This window comes from Camelina sativa, chromosome 20 (assembly GCF_030686135.1).
Source record: "Camelina sativa cultivar CO46 ecotype springtype chromosome 20, ASM3068613v1".
Classification (NCBI taxonomy): Eukaryota; Viridiplantae; Streptophyta; class Magnoliopsida; order Brassicales; family Brassicaceae; genus Camelina; species Camelina sativa.
In genome coordinates this window covers 10,448,331-10,469,406 of record NC_141899.1, presented here as the reverse complement: position 1 = coordinate 10,469,406, position 21,076 = coordinate 10,448,331, and the positions used below count along the sequence as shown (strand labels likewise).

General features: G+C 35.3%; 4 protein-coding genes, 1 long non-coding RNA gene and 1 pseudogene across 9 annotated transcripts; 2 read left to right on the top strand and 4 right to left on the bottom strand.

The window, feature by feature from the left end:
- Nucleotides 1–564: 564 nt before the first annotated feature.
- LOC104770433 (U-box domain-containing protein 34-like) lies at nucleotides 565–3,676 on the bottom strand. Of its 4 annotated transcripts, none has more exons than XM_087504659.1 (8): nucleotides 3,477–3,676; nucleotides 3,268–3,389; nucleotides 2,735–3,179; nucleotides 2,333–2,417; nucleotides 2,157–2,229; nucleotides 2,003–2,056; nucleotides 1,149–1,241; nucleotides 565–813 (listed from the first exon to the last, which is right to left on the bottom strand). In XM_087504659.1, exons 3-4 carry the CDS (start codon nucleotides 3,029–3,031, stop codon nucleotides 2,412–2,414), a joined length of 303 nt encoding a protein of 100 aa, XP_087360785.1. In that variant the 5' UTR covers nucleotides 3,032–3,179; nucleotides 3,268–3,389; nucleotides 3,477–3,676; the 3' UTR covers nucleotides 565–813; nucleotides 1,149–1,241; nucleotides 2,003–2,056; nucleotides 2,157–2,229; nucleotides 2,333–2,411. The 4 variants fall into 4 exon arrangements, with proteins under 4 accessions (XP_087360785.1, XP_087360784.1, XP_087360783.1 ...); XM_087504658.1 differs by having other exon boundaries at nucleotides 1,149–1,252; nucleotides 1,989–2,056; nucleotides 3,285–3,389; XM_087504657.1 differs by having other exon boundaries at nucleotides 1,149–2,056.
- An 886-nt stretch (nucleotides 3,677–4,562) lies between these two features.
- On the top strand, nucleotides 4,563–6,963 carry LOC104772405 (uncharacterized). The gene has a single exon (XM_087503635.1). The coding sequence runs from the start codon at nucleotides 4,600–4,602 to the stop codon at nucleotides 6,961–6,963; it is 2,364 nt and encodes a 787-aa protein (XP_087359761.1). The 5' UTR covers nucleotides 4,563–4,599.
- A 925-nt stretch (nucleotides 6,964–7,888) lies between these two features.
- Nucleotides 7,889–9,648, top strand: LOC104770432 (RING-box protein 1a). Its single transcript, XM_010494857.2, has 5 exons — nucleotides 7,889–8,215; nucleotides 8,319–8,369; nucleotides 8,471–8,530; nucleotides 9,094–9,165; nucleotides 9,247–9,648. The coding sequence occupies exons 1-5, from the start codon at nucleotides 8,083–8,085 to the stop codon at nucleotides 9,282–9,284; spliced, it is 354 nt and encodes a 117-aa protein (XP_010493159.1). The 5' UTR covers nucleotides 7,889–8,082; the 3' UTR covers nucleotides 9,285–9,648.
- A 496-nt stretch (nucleotides 9,649–10,144) lies between these two features.
- LOC104772404 (putative glucan endo-1,3-beta-glucosidase BG4) lies at nucleotides 10,145–11,287 on the bottom strand. The gene is made up of 2 exons (XM_010497025.2): nucleotides 11,254–11,287; nucleotides 10,145–11,133 (listed from the first exon to the last, which is right to left on the bottom strand). Exons 1-2 carry the CDS (start codon nucleotides 11,276–11,278, stop codon nucleotides 10,145–10,147), a joined length of 1,014 nt encoding a protein of 337 aa, XP_010495327.2. The 5' UTR covers nucleotides 11,279–11,287.
- A 2,669-nt stretch (nucleotides 11,288–13,956) lies between these two features.
- LOC104772403 (uncharacterized) lies at nucleotides 13,957–15,232 on the bottom strand (annotated as a pseudogene). The gene is made up of 4 exons (XR_015592243.1): nucleotides 15,221–15,232; nucleotides 15,107–15,133; nucleotides 14,517–14,712; nucleotides 13,957–14,438 (listed from the first exon to the last, which is right to left on the bottom strand). The product of XR_015592243.1 is annotated as an uncharacterized LOC104772403 (transcript).
- Nucleotides 15,233–16,526: 1,294 nt separating this feature from the next.
- On the bottom strand, nucleotides 16,527–16,982 carry LOC147918676 (uncharacterized). Its single transcript, XR_015593772.1, has 3 exons — nucleotides 16,844–16,982; nucleotides 16,691–16,754; nucleotides 16,527–16,566 (listed from the first exon to the last, which is right to left on the bottom strand). It is a non-coding gene; the product is annotated as an uncharacterized LOC147918676 (long non-coding RNA).
- Nucleotides 16,983–21,076: the final 4,094 nt, after the last annotated feature.

Sequence of the window (21,076 nt, the reverse complement as noted above, 5' to 3'; positions counted from 1 at the left end):
AACCTTACTTTTATATATATGATTTGAATGAGTTATGAAAAAATTATAATAAATATATAGTTGAAAATAAGTTTTCTCACAAATTCATAACTTAATAATAATAATAGAAAATTAAGATGACACCATATTAATTACTAGTGGTCTCCTCTTCCATACGGGTATGTTTTCGGTTCTAATACATTTTTCTAATTTTGTTTTCTGTGATATCTTCTTCTGTTGCTTGCGTATCTTACCAATGAAATGACAGGTAATAAATAGTTTTTAAATTTACATATTTATTGTTATATCAACCATAGATAATTTAGTCTTCGATTAATTTACAAATAATCCTTTGTTTATAGGCTAGACGCTAGGCACAACCTATCTATCCAACGACTAACTCCTAATGACTTTTCCAAACAAGACTGATATCTATATATACATTTTCAGAAACATTTATAAAATAATTCCTTAAGTTCCAACTTATTTACAATTCTGCCACTATCTTTATTAGTAAAAATGTCAATGTGGGTTCGAAATTATAACCCGAAATTACAAATAGCCCAAGCCTATCCTTAGCCGAAATTATCAAAACCCGGAATTATTTTCCCCTCCAATTGTTTATTACAATTCAAAAATATTGGGCTCCACGTTTACAATTCAAAAATATTTTCATAACAATCCTTTGGACTAGCCCAAGCCCATCCTTTTGATAAAATTACATAACCCGAAAAATAATTTTCATACCAATCGTTTATCTTCAACCATTTAATAGAAAGATATGTCTTCCTTCCACCGTGATCTTCTCCGAGATTTCCGAGATTTCTGTTCAAACTGCTTGATTTCCAAAATTTGTTAACAACAATTACGGATCTCCTAAATCAATCAACCTAAACAAAATTAAATTATCTCCCTAATTAGAGAGATCTGATGAAGCGAGTACTGTAATTCGTCATCCCAAAATATTATATTTCCTATGAGAATATAACATATCCCATAAAGATACCATAAAAAAGCAGAACACATAATTATCTCCCTAACTACTCGCTTCATCAGATCTTTTTGATATCTTAACAAATGTGTTATATGACCTAATCGGTTTCCCTATAAATAATACTCACCTAAAACGAAGATTATACACAAGCAAACACAAATATACAATCACTCACATTATGGCTGCTACTTTTGATTTCTTGAAAGATGTTCGTCCCTACAAAACCTCATGGAGGGTTCAAGTGAAGATCATCCATTCATGGCGTCCGCTGGTGAAACACTTGAGTTGGTTTTATCAGATTCGATGGTAAGAATAAATGTTTACGTTTACGAGATACAATTATTTTCTATTACTAATGCATCTTATGTCTTTCATTCTTTCAGAGTAAAAAGATTCATGCATCAGTGAAGAAAGACTTTGGTAAACAAATATGTGAATAGGCTTCCTATTGGTAACTGGGTTTTCATTGTCTAGGGTGACATCCAAAAAAGGTTTGAGAATACTAATACTAAACAAAGAGGGAAAGATTCAGAAGCAGACAACTAATGTTGTTTTCAAGGAGGTTTTCCAAAACATACACTAAGTCATCTACTTCTTCGAGGGTAAACTTTACATATCTTATATTAGTAGCATTCTCAATTCTTTGTTGGATTATGACTCAGAACTATAGTTTTCTTATAATTTAGATGTTTTTTTGAAAATGCAGGTGCCTCATTATCAATATGACCAGTGATTCGAGACCCATGAAGGAAGCATATCAGAACCGATTGTTAGGACTGATATGAATCAATATTTTGCTTATTGTAATTTTTGAATTTAGTTTCTAAACACTGATTCAACCCTTCTTTTACTTCCATTTTCATAACCAATATTCACCCGACAATTTATTTAATTTTTTTTTCAGAGTCAATAGATTTAACCGTTTGCTAATCACTTAAATTTCTAAAACTAAATGCAGTGAACATACAGAAAAATTTAAAAACTAATTGTAGTGAGTACATATATAGATACCAACCTTAATCAAATTACCTTCAAGACGCTTACTGCTGATAGCAGTACTTTTTTACATTTATGCACTTCAACCTGAAGGTAAAAAAACACAATTAGCTATATATATATGACAATATACTTTAAGGTTGGTTATTAGAACTTAAACAAATTCCTATACTACTTACCCTCTTACCTTTTCTAATTGATGAATCTATATATACAGTATCAGACACTTTTCTTAGTCATTGCTTAGAATCTCAACTAACCTGCAAAGTAAACCAACATCAAAGCAATAAAATCTTTTAACAAATTACCAAAGCCTAGATGGAACATAGTACAAGAGATATGTGAATGCTTAACAAAAATTACCTCTGAAAGTAATATACAGAAGGTTGATAAACGGAAGAGAATAGTTTGTTCCTCATCTTGAATCGAATGCCCTTCCACGTTAACCCTACACAAACAAATTTATCAGATCAATTTTAACAACACAAAGACAAGATGAATTTATCTCCACAGCCTCGGAAGAAAAAACATAACTTTTATCTGATGCAGAATGGTATCTATTTGGGGACAAAGATAAAGGGGGCACAGGATCCATTAGGATTTAACTTGAAAGACTTTGACCCATTTCCCTCAAGAACCAAGTCAACAGATACAAGAACTATTTGCATGATTGAAATAAAGACTCAGGAATCAAAGAAGTTGAAATTGTATTCCTTTTCGAGATGAAGATTAGATATGAGTTATTGCAGGTTCTAATAAACCAACCTGAGAGGAAGATATTGGGGAAAGAGAAACCGAATTGTGAGCACGTGACACAGAAAATATTCTGTTGGAGTTACGTTCTTCATGATCCTCTGTTGCAAACTCCCGTAGTTTGCTCAGTGCAGGCAGCAAAACAGAAGCAAGATCAGGTCTATCCTTTTTCCACAGCTCGCAGCACTGAAGAGCCAACTGAGCTAGAACCAGAGTCTCTTCTTCAGGCCAGTCTGATATTTTTGGATCCAAAACTTCTCTGAGTCTCTTCTTCTCAATTGCTTTCTCTACTCTATGGCTTTGACCCATTTCCCTCAAGAACCAAGTCAACAGATACAAGAGCTAAATTCTCTTGGATAATCTCTCTGACCATCACGCGATTGGTGTAGAAAATCCACCCACCTCCTTTTGAGTGAGGCTAAGTGAAGGAAAACTCCCATTGTTTAGTTTCTGATGCCTGAAAACAAAACCCCAATTACAAAAGCTACAATTGAAAAAGCAAGAAATTCAAAATTTTAGCTAGAGGAAGAGAGTTAGGTTCATACTTCTTAATACATCATACCTATCTCTAATCATATATGGCTGTCCAGAACTGATAAGATTGCATCACCTGCTGACTTGATTGTAATAAACGAATCTCCCCCAATATGTTTCCTATTTCGATTATCTACAAGTGATAAGAAATCGGCGTATTACCATATGTGAGTTCAAACAATTTTAAAAAATCAACAACAGAAAGAGCAGATTTATTTACCTGGAACCATTCCAATCTTGCATCGTGGAGATGAAAACGATATGGACAGGCAATGATCGATACTTCTCTCTACATGATTACCTTCTAAATTAATCTATTATTTCTGTTGTTGACATGGAAGAATCAGATAAAGAACTTCAAATATCTCAGATTCACCCAGACCAGAATGTCGAAGATGATAAGAGAAAATAAAAATTGACGTTTCTTTTTCTCTATAGACTATCAGATTTAGTCGGTGGAGACAAAAAAAAATATTAATATTTAACTAATATTAATTAATAAGACAACAAGTACAAGAATTGCCAAAAGGCCCCCAACTATAACAAATATTTTATCTCTATACCTAATAGATTAAAATTAATCAAATATCCAATTATCAAACACTCCACAATTTTAATAGCAGTAAATATCTATAAATACAAAAGTATTACAATATAAAAAGAAAAACCACTTAAATTATGGTATACTCATCTAATTATTAAAAATAATAATATTAAAAATATATTTCAACTACGTTGTAAATACAAATACAATAAAAAAGCAAAAATAGACTAATAGTTTACTAAAGTAATTATTATGAACAATAATGCTATTTTAAATTATTAAACTGCGGTCAAACAATAAATATACACAATAAGAATTATACAATATATTAGAGATTTAAAATTATAAAATTTACAAAATATAAAACTAATTAGTTACATATATAGAAAATTAAATAATTAAATTAATTTATGTAACCCTTAATAAAACTAATTAGTTCTAGTGTTGTAGAAGTTGTCACGTTTACTATGTTGTCATTCTTTTTTAAGAATTTTACAAAACTCCCCGATACATACAGAGGACACCAGATTCGTTTTACTCGATCACCTCCTTTTGTTTCTTTTTCTGTCTTTTTTTCTTTTTTTTTTCTTTCCGGTTTTGGGGTTATTATATACTCGCTCAAATCATTTCCTTGGGTAGCACACAATGGATTTGGAGTCGGAGCTAGGGATAGTCATTTCTCAAGTGATATCTTTCTTTATCGATGAGGATTCGGTTTCGGAGTGGGCTTTGTTTTTTAATTTACGGCCATCAAAGTTCGTAGCACTTTTTCCGTCAACTAATCTCTCTCATCAAATCTATGGATTTGGATTCGCAACCTAAACCGGAGTCGGAACTCATTTCACTCATCAAGCAAATAATACATTTCGGCAACTCTATACCGGATGATGATTCGGGACCGGAGTCTCGGTTCGTGTCACTCATTACTCGAATGATCTCTCTCATCAGCTCTACTGAATCGGATCAAGAACAGCCGGAGCTCATGTCACTCACCACTCAAATATTATCTTCCGTCAACTCATTGGATTCAGATTCAGAGCTCGTATCACTTATTACTCAATTAGCCAACGTCGTCAATGTCACGTACTCGAAGTCAAAACCAGAACAAGATCCCGAGTCAAAGCTCATATCACTCATTACTCATCAGTTACTACCTCTCATCGACACTAGGTATTGGATGATTGATCAGATTTTGAAGATCGTATCACACATCGCTCTAGTCATTTCTCTAGTGAGATCAATGGATCTCAACTCGCAAGCAAAGCCGGAGGCAGAGCTCATGTCACTCGTTACTCAAACAGTCTCTCTATTCAACTCTATGGATTTGGATTCACAGCCGATGCCTTTAAGAGATGTCATAACAATCATTTCTCAAAAACTCGACCCTCGGATTATCTCTACAAATTCGTATCCGGAGTACAGTTCACTCTTTCGTCAAGTACTCACACTAGAGCCGATTCCAGAGCTTTTATTACTAATTCATCAGATATTGTCCCTCGTCGCCTCTATGATTTTGAAGGGGAAGAAGCTATCTACTTTGTGCCCTCAAGTAGGAGTACGTTTGAGAGAAGGAAGATTTCATGTAGATGAAGAAGTCTCGTTGAGGAGCAATAACATGTGGGACTGTCTCCCTTTAAACTGGGAGAAACTGAGGTTACCAGGAGAAGTAGAAGCTGCACTCCATTTCCGTTGCCGAAACTGCAACGGCGGGAATCATAAAGAATATAACAAGGCTGCAGTTGAGATCAAACACCCTCTTCATCCAAAACATTCTCTTCAGCTTGTCTTGTTGAAAGGGAAAGGAACGAGGGAATGTTATTGCTGTGATGAAGATCTCTTGAGGATGTTTTACTATTGCTCTTCTTGCGATTACGCTATGAATATAGCTTGTGTGGAGAAGCCACGAGTCTTGTCTATAGACCATCCGAAATGGCATGAGCATACACTTGCTCTGTTTCCAAGAAACACTTCTTTAACTTGCAGCGTTTGTGCCTTGTCACATACAAACTGTCCTTTTTATATGTGTCCTCCTTGTGACTTTGTGGTTCATCAACGTTGTACCAGCTTACCACGTCTCATAAGGATATCTCGCCATCCTCATCGTATCGCTTTTACACTTTGTTTTGGCCAAGGAGATTGGTCTTGTGGTGTTTGTCGTAGAAAGATCGATAATGATTACGGGGGCTATTCTTGCATCAAGGAAGGTTGTTCATATGGGGTTCATTCAAGATGTGCTACACAAAGAAATGTGTGGGATGGTAAAGAACTTGAAGGAGAGCCAGAAGAAGACATTGAAGAAGTTGAGCCGTTTGTGAGGATAAGCGATGGAATCATACAACATTTTAGCCATCAGCATCATCATTTGAGACTTGATGAGAACACATGCAGAGATTACGACGAGAATAAACAGTGTCAAGCATGCATCACACCAATCTATTACGGTAATATCTACTCATGTATGCAATGCGATTTCGTTCTCCACGAAGCATGTGCGAGTTTTTTCCGCAAAATATGTCACCCGATACACCCTCACATGCTCACACTAGTGGGAGGAAACAACGGTGTTATGAACCTAACGAAATCATGTTCAGCTTGTCCTTGGTTGTGCACAGCTGGTTTCTTCTATAGATGTGATGAAGAAGAGTCTTTATATTTTAAGCTACACGTGCAGTGCGCCGCGATTTCTGAGCCATTAATCAATAAAAGTCATAAGCATCCCTTATACCTTACATCCAAACCAGGGGAGTGGAGAACATGTTCAGTTTGCAAAGAGTTATCAGAACCTCATATTACAAATGAAACATTCAATTGCATTGAGTGTGACTTTGCTTTGTGTTTCAAATGTGCTACTTTACCTCAATACGTGAGGTATAAGCACGATGAGCATATACTCGCTCTTTCAGATGGGAAGGAGACAAGTATCGTCCCGACGTATTGGTGTGGAGTTTGCGAGAAACAAATACTTCCAAGACAACGATTTTATATGTGTGATGAGTCCTGTTGTATCACCCTACACATTCATTGCTTAATCGGAGAGGACTTATACATGAAGCCCGGTTCATCGTGGTTCTTCTTCAGCAAAGAGCTACGTGTTCTGCCCAACAATCACCATTATGGCTTAGAGTTTTGTTCCACATTCTGCATTCGTGATTTGCTGGCTTAATTAATGGTTAAGTATCTTGATGGTCATTGCTCTTGTCGTAAAAAAATCATATATATAAATATAATAAATGTAGGGGATTATTTTGTTACCCTATTGATCTATCTATACACATATTTATTTGAAGAACTTGATGATCTGATGTCCAGTATAACCTCTATAAATTAATATTCAATAAATTAATAATCTTTATAAATTAATAAATTTTCCCAATACCAAGTTGGGACTAGTGTAATTTTGGAAACTATTCGATAATATTATAAAATAATAACTTTTTTGAAAATCATTTGTAAATATATGGTCTCATAAATAATATAAATTAATAAATATTATCTAAATATATGTATATATCTATACATTAATTTTTATTAGAGTTCATTTTTAATATTTTTACTATATAAAAATCTTTGAGTGCTATCGTCAAAACATGATAATTGTTATTTTCGTTGTAATTGATTTTATAAAAATATTAGTTATAACCACTAAATCTTATTATTTTTATTTTTTTACCAAATTAGAAAAATCTCTCTATAAATTAATAATTATTAATTTATCGAAAAATTAAAACCTCTATAAATTAATAGATTTTTCTGGTCCCAACATTATTAATTTAATTTTACTGTATATGGGTATAATATAAAAATAAAGCTTTTTGTTAACTTTTTTGGGGATACATATATAGAAAAACATATCAATAATAATAAAGCTTATTGTTAACTTTTTTGGGGATACATAGAAAAAAGTATGTTAAAAAATTAGATATCTTTCCATAATGTTATTGAAATATTTAATTTATATTACAATTTAAAAAAATAAAAATTTGTTTAGATAATAAAAAGAGAAAATTTTAGATATTTTATGTTAAAAAGGGGAAATTTTAACCGACTTTTAATGGAAAACTACGGGAAATAATAAATTTCTCACGAAGGCCCACTAATATATATAGGCAAAGCCCATACCAGCTTTATATTATATCTCTTTCTCTTGTTTTCTTCTTCTATCGTCCTCTCTCTACAAGAAAGAACCCAGCGAGCTCTCTGTCTCTCTCTCTCTCTCTCAATCGTTGAGTTTGTTCTTCGGCTTTTTCTAGGGTTTCAAATTTTTTCTTTCCGATCGGGTTTAATGGCGACTCTTGACTCCGACGTTCCTATGATTCCTGCCGGAGGAGCCTCTGGTAGCGGTGCTTCGTCTTCCACAAAGAAACCTAAGCGATTCGAAATCAAAAAGTGGAGCGCCGTTTCTCTCTGGGCTTGGGGTAACCGCACAAATCCTTTATAGTATCCTTCGATGTTTGTTTATACGATGTGAATTTTGGTTAGGTCGAGTTTTTGATTGATCTTTTTGTTTTTGGTTTTCAGATATTGTTGTTGACAACTGTGCGATCTGCAGAAACCACATCATGGATCTCTGTAAGTAATAGAATAATCGATTGATTTTGAGGAATTTGTGACGATGATCTTTTGATGATTCGTAGATTTGCTGAATTTGTTAATGTTTTGGTTGTTGTTAGGCATCGAGTGTCAAGCTAATCAGGCCAGCGCTACTAGTGAGGAGTGCACCGTTGCTTGGGGTAAGTCTTGTTTCTTCTATGATCTTTGATTGTAATCTTTGCGTTCTGTTTCGAGACTTGATTGGGTTTACAGTTGTAGATATTGGGTAATTGTGTTATCTAGAACACACTGAGAATTGGTATTATGTGAAACCATCCTCGAATCTCAGAGTTTGTATGTTAGATCTTGCCATTGAGTTTTTGCTTATTTGGTAGCATGTCTTTGCTTTATTTGAAAGGAGAACCCTATTCTTGTTGTGCAGCAATCTAAATTGTTCAATGATTTGTACGGTTTATTAAATTTATGGTGTTTTAAAGATTTTGTGGAGAGAGATCAGATACTATTTACTGTGTTCGCATGCTTTTAATGTCTTGCGTTGTGTTGTATTATTGAGGATGACTTTAAAACTTATAGAATGACCATAATCACTGCATTATCAATGCTCTGGAAGTGTTTGAGAAAGTAGGAAGTTTTCATTTAAGATATGTGATTCTATAATGTGTATTTTGGATAACCAAGTCGAACTACATAAGATGGTTAGTGCCTTTACTAACTAAAGCCGCCTGATTTGGGTACTTTTCAGGGGTTTGCAATCATGCCTTCCACTTTCACTGCATCAGCAGATGGCTAAAGACTCGTCAAGTTTGTCCATTAGGTAAGTGTTTCTCTGTTTAAAGCTTCTTTGACTAGCATTGCAGTTTTGGTTTCTTTGTTAATTTTGCCGAGTTTTTAACAGATAACAGTGAGTGGGAGTTCCAGAAATATGGTCACTAAACCAACGACTCTTACCGGCAAACATGTGTCTAATCGAGAAGATATCAGGTTCACCTGGTTACCGCATATGATAACAAAGGATTTGATCAGGGTTTTTCTTTTCTTTTTTCTTTTTGTAATGTAATTCGCACAGTTGTGGAAACTGAGATTCATTGTTCACTGAACCTATCATCGTTGTGCTTTGGGTCACATGGTTGATTTTCAAAATTTTAAAAAGGTCTTCAAAAAAATCATGCAAAAGAAAGTTATTTAGTAGTGAAAACAATCAAAAGCCTATGTTTCCTGCAATTTAGCAGATCCGAATACTTAAAGTGAAATTCATTATAGGGCCAATCGAATTCCACTTCAATCGAAAAACCAAAAATTTATTGAGTCTTGAAATCCCTAAACAACCCAAACCCTTGAAGAGAAACTGTACACATTTGAGTCCTAATTTATTTTATGATTTCTCTATTGTATTGGTATATTGCTAGCTTCACTTTTCATACACCACAGACAAAATATGAATTGAATACACCGGATGGTTAATAGTTGAATACTACCTGTACGAGAAGACACTTCGCTAATGAAACTCTGTTGCTAATTTGCCTGATTATTCACTTTAGTGAAAACAAATTCAATCCATTGCTAATTGTATTACTTTAAACTAAATTGATGTGTATTCTTGTCAATTATTTTAAACGTTTAACAACAGATTATATAGCTGATCACCAAATTTACTTGTCCGTAGCTAATAGCATGTTTTGTTATAACATACAACATAGGCATTTTTTAGACCGTTAATAAAAAAGGGCCCTTTAAACAAAACTAAAGAAACACTGTTAGAGCTAATAATAACTAAACAAGAAGAATCTAAAAAATCAAAACATCTTGTAGATAGGCGTCATATCAGTGGGATTGTACAATCCAAAATTCTGTTCAGTTCCAGCTGGTTTCTGATTCTCGTTAAACGTCGCGAATAAAAACCCTTCGATGCTACAGTTTGGCCTCTTTGGTGTCCCTTTACCGCTTTGAACATGTTTGATAAAATTTCCGTTGTACATAGCAGCGATGTCCGGTGTTGTCAAGTATCCATTACCAGCAGAAGGCCATCCTGTCTCTGACACAACCATGGATAAATTTTTCACCCCTTCTTTCTCTGTTGCCCACACGAAAGCGTCAAAAATGGCATCAAATAGGTTTGAATACTGCATTGGCCCGTCCTTGACCACAACATCATTGGTGTTGAAGGTGGCATAATCGAGGCTGATGTTAACAGGATTTGACGCGTAGGCGAAGTAAGGGTAGATGTTGACGAGTATTGGTGTATTCGTTAGAGACAAGAACTTCACAACGGGGACAAGTTGTTCACACGCTTGGGGAGTGAACTTTCCCACGGAAGGTGGGTACGACTTTCCCAGGTTCGACATAGCCACCACGGTGCTTATCAAGATTTGAAGATTCCTCGACTTGACTAGGTTTGTGAGAGACCGCATGACGGAAAGCACTTGAGGACCGATCTCTCCGGGGATGACTTCGTTGCCAACGGTTATGAACGTGATGTTGACGTCTGCTAAGTAAGGCTCGATGTTGGTTGCAAACCAGTGCTTAACAGCATCTTCGCTGGCAGCAAGAGCAGCCAAGTCTTGGTCCTTGATGCCTACGGTGACTCCAATATCTTGGTGGCTGCGTAAGGCGTTAAGAACCTCAGTGTTTGGGTCGAAGATTCGGATTTTAGTGATGCCTATGGACTTGTAAAGGCTGATCACATTGGCTGGAGACGGGAGGTTGTCTCCAAGGAGGCCGTAGTTTAAGCCGATGTTTGTTGCTGATACATTATTGGAACCGTCCTTGTTGTGCTTGAGCAGAACTGCTGTGCAAGAGAGCAGAACGGCCGTGCACGAGAGCAGTAAAAAGACAAATAATATAACACACCTCATAACGCAACTAGCTCTCGTATCTGCAAAATCAGTAGAGAGCTAAAGATCACCAATTTTGCTTAACCAAAATAACATAATTTTTTTGTATGTATCCATGCACAAATATAAAGCTATCAGATGATCTTACTTGTAATATATGAACGAACGGAAACAGGACCAAGGAGCCAAACTTGTATATCTTCTCTGTTTTGTTGCAAAACGTAGGTTGTAGCCTTACAGGTTGTAGGTTTATTATATATACACAAACACACATATTCCATTTATTTAAACTGTACAGTTGCTTCTTTAATTTTGTTTATTATGGGTGATATTCCATTTTATTTGATATCACTTTACTTGATTCTTTTTTTCCTGACGTTATTTAGTTACCATATCTAATTACAAATTTGGTATTTTCCCTTTTTACCAATTAGAACTGCCTTTTTTTTGTGTGTCTAGATGCAATGCCTTTTTATAATTAAACTGAAAAATATCTAGAATTGACTAAAACTTAATGAAAAATTCTATCTATGAAATTGTCCAAGCATTCATAATTTTAAAAAATTGTGTAAAAATTAACTTTAGGAGCTCCGCACTTAATAGCATCTGAGGACTGAGATGCTGCATCTCCAATTTAATTGATGTTTAAATATATATATATATATATATATATATATATAATCTAATAACCCCTCCGTTTCATAATATATGATGTTTAGAGGATTATTTTTGTTTCATAATATAGGATGTTTCCAATTTTCTATGCAACTTTTAGATTAATTTTATATTTTATATTATACAGTCTTAAGTATGATTGGTTAAATTTTTAAAAGTAACTTTTTCTTAATATGTGTGTTTCTACTAAAACATCCTATATTTTGAAACGGAGGGAGTATATTATTTTCAAAAATAATTATATAGAACTATATAATTGATGTTTACAACTTCATATGAACTAAATTTGAAATTTTCACAGAACTTAGCATTATCCAAAAAACCGAAAAAAAAACAAACACATTTTATTAGTTTAATAATCATTAATCGATCCATAACACTTGTATATATATTGTTTCAAACTAAGGGGCGGGTGAACAAAAAAAAAAAGACAACACATCTTTGATTAGGGTGTCCTGTTCCTGTATCAATATCCAGAAAATAAAAATATCAACAGTTATTTTGATATGGAATAAAGAAATGTTTGAGGCAAGACCAAATTGTATAAACCAGTTAAAACAATGTGGAGCTATCTTCAGGGTCAAAGACCAATTGCAGCTTCATTGATATGATCATACTTTCCAGTTCTCCTTTTCGATGGGTTTCACAAATGAAGTTGTTTCTTTCTATTACTTGATCCTTATAAGAATTGTATGGTTGCTTTGTTTGTTGAAATATGAGACTGCATATTGTGTTTGTGTTACATTTCTGAGACAATAAAGAGGGTCTAAAATAGATGTTCCCACATATTTTAACTTCCAAATCCAGCTCGAAGACTAAAACAGAGTTTTAACACACGTAGAGGCTAATTGGTCCAGTTATATCCCATGAGAACTCTTAGACCCAACTTGAGAAGGAAGAAAACCATGCAACACCACACCAGAGAGAATCCTCCTGACTTGTGTGTATCAGCTGCTTAAAAGCATGTGGAGCTATACTATAATTATTATCAATATGGTCGAAGACAGATCGAAGCTGTAGTAATCTGAAAATACTTTTCAAGATTCTTTTTGGTTCACATATAAAAACACTTAAACTATCTGTGAGGCTGCATTGTGTTGCGTTGCAACTCTGAAAATATCAATGATCCCAATGGTCCGAAGTTTATTTTTGCAAAACACATTAAGATCTCATTATCAAAAGAAAAAAAGAAATCCTATAGAATAGACTTATTATTGTCACACTCTATTACAACTAATAAAGCGTTAAAACTTAAAACTTAAATGAAATTCTAAAAGAACCTAGTAAATCAAAACATATTGCAGATAGGCTTCATATTAGTTAGTAGGATAGTACAACCTAAAGTTCTGTTCAGTGCCTTTTGGTTTCTCATTTTCGTTAAACGACGCGACTAAATACCCTTCAATGCTACTGTTTGGCAGCTTCTTCGCTCTGGGCAAGAGCAGTCATTAACACATACGATGACTTTACTAGCATGTTGGCCACGTAAGGCGGCGTTAAGAACCTTAGTGATCGGGTCGAAGGTTCGGAATTTGGTAATCCCTACTGACTTGAACTGTCTGATAAATTTGAACGGAGATGGGGGGGTTGTTTCCGAGGGGGCCGTAGTTTTGTTCTACCATGACTACGTAGGAATTCGTGTAGTAGTAGTCGTCGATCAGAATTGCCGTAAGCGCGACCAAAAAGAAGACGAATATTTTGTCACAACAGTCCATTATGAAACTGCGCGTGCCTGCAAAATCAGAAGAGCTAGCTAGCGTTAATATTAGATTTTATTATGTATCGATTGGATTTTATGTATTATAGAGATATCACAACAGGATCTTACTTAACGAATATAACGGAGACGAAGGAAGTGAATTTGATGAGGAGATTTCACAAAAGGCTGTGTGTATGGTTTCTCTCTTTGACATTGTAACAAGTGAGTGTATTTATTTATACATAAGAGTCTTTCCTATTCTTTACAAGATTTCCTTTTCCTTTAATTAGATCAAATACTATAAATTTAACATATATCTTAATTAGCCCAATAATTGTTTTCTTTTCGGTAGTAGACAAAATATATAAATGTTATATATATATATATATATATATATATGTAGAGATAAGATAGATTGTCTATATTTATTAATATCACTAAATTATAAATGTTTTATTCATCTCAAGAAAAGAATGGCATGTTTCTCTGCTCCAGAGGAAAACCGCTACCACCGATTCCGTCATGATCCAGACCTTAGCTTGATACGCCCCAAACGCCTTGCATACAAAAAAAACTTGCTCAGAAACAACAGGCAATCTTATTTTCTGATATTCCTCTAGACCCAAGCTTAGGTTCTTAGGTCCACATTTCTCCAAGCACTTCCGCATACATGTTTGTGCTTCTTACACCATGAAGGGTCGTGGGATGAGCAGCGTCTCCAACCAGCTCACGATGTTTCCCCCAGAAGATTCGTTCTAAAGGGTCACTCACAGTCGTAAATAACATTAAGGAAAGGATCCTTTGTTTCAACCAGATGGTTTCTGCTTCTTGATGCATCTTATTGATCATTTCTTGGCTCAGTTTTAGTGTAACAGAGTTTCCCTGATATCTTAATTTCATAACAACAACAAAGCAGAATCTCAAGAAAACTACTTAAAACGCATTCTAGAGAGAAATTACTTTCAGGTCAGGCTCTGGTTGATTGACATACCAAATCCAGTTGAGTTTCTTGTTAAAAAAGCTCGTAATTACACGGTATGAGTCTTTTCACCGAGATAAAAAAAATACAAGCATTTTCCAAGATCCCAGCAACAGTTTCCGAGTTCTCATCCCCTGAGAAGTCTAAGACACCTCTCCAAGCACAATCACCAGGGTACTACCTTACATTAAAAAAATCAACAAAAGCCTATATGATCCAGTCCCACAATATATATCAATATTAAGAAGAACATACTCTTATTTTCAAACCTCAATTTAATTTAAGGTCAGGTAAGAAAGTTTTCCGAATCGAAGACAAACACCCCATCTGCTGCAACTAGCAAATCTACTTGAAAATTTCAACAGTTTCTTGAGTTTCCATTACTAAAGCTTTAACCTTTACAGTCAGTAGTAGACTCATCTTGTGACAATTGTGAAAGACAGAAACTTTGTGTCCCCAAAGAAAATGGATTGAGGCAATGCGTTATACAGAAGAGCGTGGATATCTCTGACCAATAATAAGATGCTCGGAAAATCAAAACTCTCATCTCTTGTTAGAATCCTCTCGTCACCTTCTTCTCACTATCAGTTGCCTGATTCTATAAACAAACCCAACAAAACAAAACTTTAGTAGACCTGGAAAAAAATTTACACTCCGATTGTTTCAATTGTCTGACTAAACAAACTCTCAGTGTCATCTTTACCTGATCAATCGAGAGAGGCAAGGTGATTTCATCTAAGACATGTGGACAACTGAGATGGACTCCCCCATCTCATCAACTGTTTTAGTTTCTTCTGCTTCACAAGATATTAACGATAAGTGTTCGTTCTTTTGACTTGACTAGGTGACTGACAAGGTTGGAACTATGTGGGCTTATTACGAGCCTGGTATATTGATTCAAGGCCCAATCATTTGATAATTTATACAGGGATCCCATTTGAGTTCATGAGAACAGAGAGAAACTTAGAAACTGAAAGCTTTTTGTTCACCGCAAATGTCCATATAGTCCCTTGTCGTGTCAATATTTGCAACCAACCACCGCATAGAGGAGGTTCTGAGGTTTTAGAGAGTTTCGAGCTAAGAGAAGTAGGGACTAGGGATTTTGCTTTTACGGAAGAAAAATAAGATGCGGCTTCAGTAGAAACTTTTTTAGTGTGAACTTAACCTTGTCATCTTTTAACGCATCTCTCCCTTCTTAGCATAACTTATGTGCTTTGTTTTGAAGGAAGGCTACGGAGTGAGCTAGTAGCTCATACCAGTTGAAAAAAAAAAACACTTCAATTTTTCCACATTTTTGCGCTTTAAAACACTATATTTTCTTAGTTTTTGTACCCAATTTACGAATATTTGGGAGTTTTAGCTCACTTCTTTTACCTGTAAGCCAATTTATGAATATTTGGGAGTTTTAGCTCACTTCTTTTACCTGTAAGCTCAATTTATGAATACTAGACTTGGTGCATCTAAAAACACCAGAAAAAAAAAGGATACGTCATATCCTATACTCCATTAAAAACCTGAAAGTAATTGCAACAAAAGCAAAAGAGTCAGATGATGTAATCTTTTATTTTTGCTTTCAAATATTAGCTCAGCTTTTGTTTTCTTTTTTTACCTTTGATTTACTGTCCGATAGTCCCCAGTGTTCCCTCTAGTAAATTTCAACCTGCTGTAGCTTCCTTCGCATTCATTAGTATTGCTTGAAATCCAACCTATTAGTGGACCACATATGACTACTTCTCTGCTTGCAAACATGACAATCGGGGTTATTCTAATATATAACAATGGAGCAAGAACCCATGTTTGTAAACACAAAACACACCTGATTCAAAGTTAGTGGTCCAGTTTTATCGCCGCAAATAGTGGTGGCAGGACCCATTGCCTCACAAGCAAGCAGATAGCCTCCGCACCTGTATAAAAGAACTGCTAAAAGAATCATATATTGTTCCCTCCCATCATACAAGTAACATAGTGAGAAGGTAAAATAAGCATACCAAAGCCTCATCTGCAATCATTTTCCTCATTGAATAGGCAAGGCTGAAACAAAACAAAATAGAAGACAAGCAAATATAATCAGCAAAGAGAAGTTAACTCTCTACTATGAAACTACCACAAGAAAGTAGTGGAAGAGTCTGATATAGCCAAGATAGGAAATACATACGTTAATGTGATAGCCAATGGAAGACCGTCAGGCACTGCCACTATGACTCTACGACAATTGTAACCTGCAGCAATAGCCGAGTATTAGCATTTCTAAAGCAAGTTAAAGATTTTTACTGCCAGATCCCTAATAGACTTTTAGATGGAAACATACCGCTACAGTAACAACTTTGATCACATCATCAACTACATGACCAATATTTGTCTTCCCTTTAACAAATTGAAGGTCTTAACCTCTGTTTTTTGTGTAACCTGTGAAATATCTGTAAAACAAAGAGGACATCATACATAATTTGCATTTGTCAACTAGGATTGCTCTCATACTGTGACGAACATATGGCTGAGTTCCAAAATAATAACCAGGAAAGATATGGCTGAGTCAGAAGAATCACTAGCACAACATTTAAGAGTAGCTAAAATAACCAGTGAGAGGGTTTCTTCACCAATGTCTCCAGAGATACTGGCCATCAGCAAACCCCATCAAGTGTTGACTCTAACACCAGTAACCTTGCAGAAAGAAAAGACCATTCATATCATACAAATGGAAGAGAATAACAACTCTCTCCTCCGAGATAAGTTCTGATATGTAACTAGAAAATTTTGGGAGGAATCCTACCAGCATAACACCATTTCCATCTGCCACTTTACACCCACACATAAGTAATAGATTCTTCCTAGAGTCACTCTTAACCTAAAAAGCGACTGGTAAGAGTTACACAAAAAAAAACGAGAAAATCAGCAACTTCACTATGACAGGAAATAAGTAGCTAACTATTCACTCGAGTATATTAATAAAACATGGAGCAGAAACAAAAACAGCCTCACCTTCTTTGCTCCAAGAAATCAATCGCTTTAAAACCTGCAAATGTAAATAACAGTCATTAGAAACAAAGATAGTTGTGAACATGATCATATAATTTGGGATAAAACTTACTTTAGTATTCTACAATCCATTTCTATGGACAACATGGAAATAATCCATTACCAACCATAACCAAATTCCAAATCATTCATCCACTACCATATAACTCACCTTACTACTTGTATCCGACTTAGCCGAGGCATTTGTATAGGCAACACGGGACAGTCATTCATTTATGCACCACCATCAATTCATTTGTGATTTATAAACTCATCTTATGACATAAGACTGAGCCGAGGCATTTGTTGTAAAGGCAACACGGGACAGTCATTCATTCATGCACCACCATCAATTTGTTTCTGATTTATAAACTCATCTTATGATTAACATAAGACTGAGCCGAGGCATTTGTTGTACAACCAGCACGAGACAATCATTCATTCGAGTACCACCATCAATCCGTTTCTAATTTATAAACTCATCTTATGATTAACATAAGACTGAGCCGAGGCATTTGTTGTATAGGCAACACGAGACAGCCAATCATTCATGCACCACCATCCAGTTGTTTCTGATTTATAAACTCATCTTATGATTAACATAAGACTGAGCCGAGGCATTTGTTGTAAAGGCAACACGGGACAGTCATGCACCACCATCAATTTGTTTCTGATTTATAAACTCATCTTATGATTAACATAAGACTGAGCCGAGGCATTTGTTGTACAATCAGCACGGGACAATCATTCATTCCAGCACCACCATCAATCCGTTACTAATTTATAAACTCATCTTATGATTAACATAAGACTGAGCCGAGGCATTTGTTGTATAGGCAACACGAGACAGCCAATCATTCATGCACCACCATCCTGTTGTTTCTGATTTCTAAACTCATCTTATGATTAACATAAGACTGAGCCGAGACATTTGTTGTAAAGGCAACACAAGACAGTCATTCATTCATGCACCACCATCAATTTGTTTCTGATTTGTAAACTCATCTTATGATTAACATAAGACTGAGCCGAGGCATTTGTTGTAAAGGCAACACAGGACAGTCATTCATTCGAGCACCACCATCAATCCGTTTATGATTTACAAACTCATCTTATGAATAACATAAGACTGAGCCGAGGCATTTGATATATAGGCAACAAAACCCGTTTTTGACTTACAAACTCATCTTATGAATAACATAAGATTGAGCCGAGGCATTTGAAGTATAGGCAACACAATCTGTTTCTAACTTGCAAACTCATCATATAATTAACATAAGACTGAGCCGAGGCATTTGTAGAGGCAACAAGGGACAGTTAGAGAGGTAATTTATATTACCTCATTCATTCATGAACCACACCATCAATCTGTTTCTCATTTACAAACTCATCTTGTGATTAACACAAGACTGAGCCGAGGCATTTGTATAGGCAAAAAGGGACAGTTAGAGAGGTAATTTAAATTACCTCATTCATTCATGAACCACACCATCAATCCGTTTCTCATCTGTAAACTCATCTTATGATTAACATAAGACTGAGCCGAGGCATTTGATATAGGCAACAAGGCACAAATCGTTTCTCATTTGTAAACTCATCTTATGATTAACATCTGTAAACTCATCTGTAAACTCATCTTATGATTAACATAAGACTGAGCCGAGGCATTTGATATAGGCAACAAGGGACAAATCGTTTAGGCAACACCATCAATCCATTTCTCATTTAAAAACTCATCTTATGATTAACATCTGTAAACTCATCTTATGATTAACATAAGACTGAGCCGAAGCATTTGATATAGGCAACAAGGGACAAATCGTTTCTCATTTGTAAACTCATCTTATGATTAACATAAGACTGAGCCGAGGCATTTGTATAGGCAACAAGAGCGTTTAGGCAACACCATCAATCCATTTCTCATTTACAAACTCATCTTGTGATTAAAACAAGACTGAACCGAAGCATTTGTATAGGCAACAAGGTCATTTAGGCAACACCATCAATCCATTTCTCATTTACAAACTCATCTTGTGATTAAAACAAGACTGAGCCGAGGCATTTGTATTGGCAACAAGGGACAAATTCTTTAGGCAACACCATCAATCCATTTCTCATTTACAAACTCATCTTGTGATTAAAACAAGTCTGAGCCGAGGCATTTGTATAGGCAACAAGGGACAGTTAGAGAGGTAATTTAAATTACCTCATTCATTCATGAACCACACCATCAATCTTTTTCTCATTTACAAACTCATCTTATGATTAACATAAGACTGAGCCGAGGCATTTGATATAGGCAACAAGGGACAAATCGTTTAGGCAACACCACCAATCTTTTTCTCATTTACAAACTCATCTTATGATTAAGATAAGACTGAGCCGAGGCATTTGATATAGGCAACAAGGGACAAATCGTTTAGGCAACACCATCAATCCATTTCTCATTTAAAAACTCATCTTGTGATTAAAACAAGACTGAGCCGAGGCATTTGTATTGGCAACAAGGGACAAATTCTTTAGGCAACACCATCAATCCATTTCTCATTTACAAACTCATCTTGTGATTAAAACAAGACTGAGCCGAGGCATTTGTATAGGCAACAAGGGACAGTTAGAGAGGTAATTTAAATTACCTCATTCATTCATGAACCACACCATCAATCTTTTTCTCATATACAAACTCATCTTATGATTAACATAAGACTGAGCCGAGGCATGTGTATAGGCAACAAGGGACAGTTAGAGAGGTAATTTAAATTACCTCATTCATTCATGAACCACACCATCAATCTTTTTCTCATTTACAAACTCATCTTATGATTAACATAAGACTGAGCCGAGGCATTTGTATAGGCAACAAGGGACAGTTAGAGAGGTAATTTAAATTACCTCATTCATTCATGAACCACACCATCAATCTTTTTCTCATTTACAAACTCATCTTATGATTAACATAAGACTGAGCCGAGGCATTTGATATAGGCAACACCATCAATCCATTTCTCATTTAAAAACTCATCTTGTGATTAAAACAAGACTGAGCCGAGGCATTTGTATTGGCAACAAGGGACAAATTCTTTAGGCAACACCATCAATCCATTTCTCATTTAAAAACTCATCTTGTGATTAAAACAAGACTGAGCCGAGGCATTTGTATTGGCAACAAGGGACAAATTCTTTAGGCAACACCATCAATCCATTTCTCATTTACAAACTCATCTTGTGATTAAAACAAGACTGAGCCGAGGCATTTGTATAGGCAACAAGGGACAGTTAGAGAGGTAATTTAAATTACCTCATTCATTCATGAACCACACCATCAATCTTTTTCTCATTTATAAACTCATCTTATGATTAAGATAAGACTGAGCCGAGGCATTTGATATAGGCAACAAGGGACAAATCGTTTAGGCAACACCATCAATCCATTTCTCATTTAAAAACTCATCTTGTGATTAAAACAAGACTGAGCCGAGGCATTTGTATTGGCAACAAGGGACAAATTCTTTAGGCAACACCATCA

What these genes read in the sequence shown, in the direction of transcription:
- LOC104770433 (XM_087504657.1), bottom strand. Translation starts at nt 3,031, where the DNA reads ATGGGTCAAAGCCATAGAGTAGAGAAAGCAATTGAGAAGAAGAGACTC.
- LOC104772405 (XM_087503635.1), top strand. Translation starts at nt 4,600, where the DNA reads ATGGATTTGGATTCGCAACCTAAACCGGAGTCGGAACTCATTTCACTC.
- LOC104770432 (XM_010494857.2), top strand. Translation starts at nt 8,083, where the DNA reads ATGGCGACTCTTGACTCCGACGTTCCTATGATTCCTGCCGGAGGAGCC. An exon ending in CGTTTCTCTCTGGGCTTGGG is followed by an intron (nt 8,216 to 8,318) that starts GTAACCGCACAA and finishes TTTGGTTTTCAG; the next exon opens with ATATTGTTGTTGACAACTGT. An exon ending in TCGTCAAGTTTGTCCATTAG is followed by an intron (nt 9,166 to 9,246) that starts GTAAGTGTTTCT and finishes AGTTTTTAACAG; the next exon opens with ATAACAGTGAGTGGGAGTTC.
- LOC104772404 (XM_010497025.2), bottom strand. Translation starts at nt 11,278, where the DNA reads ATGTTATTTTGGTTAAGCAAAATTG. An exon ending in ATTTTGGTTAAGCAAAATTG is followed by an intron (nt 11,134 to 11,253) that starts GTGATCTTTAGC and finishes CTTGCACAGCAG; the next exon opens with TTCTGCTCAAGCACAACAAG.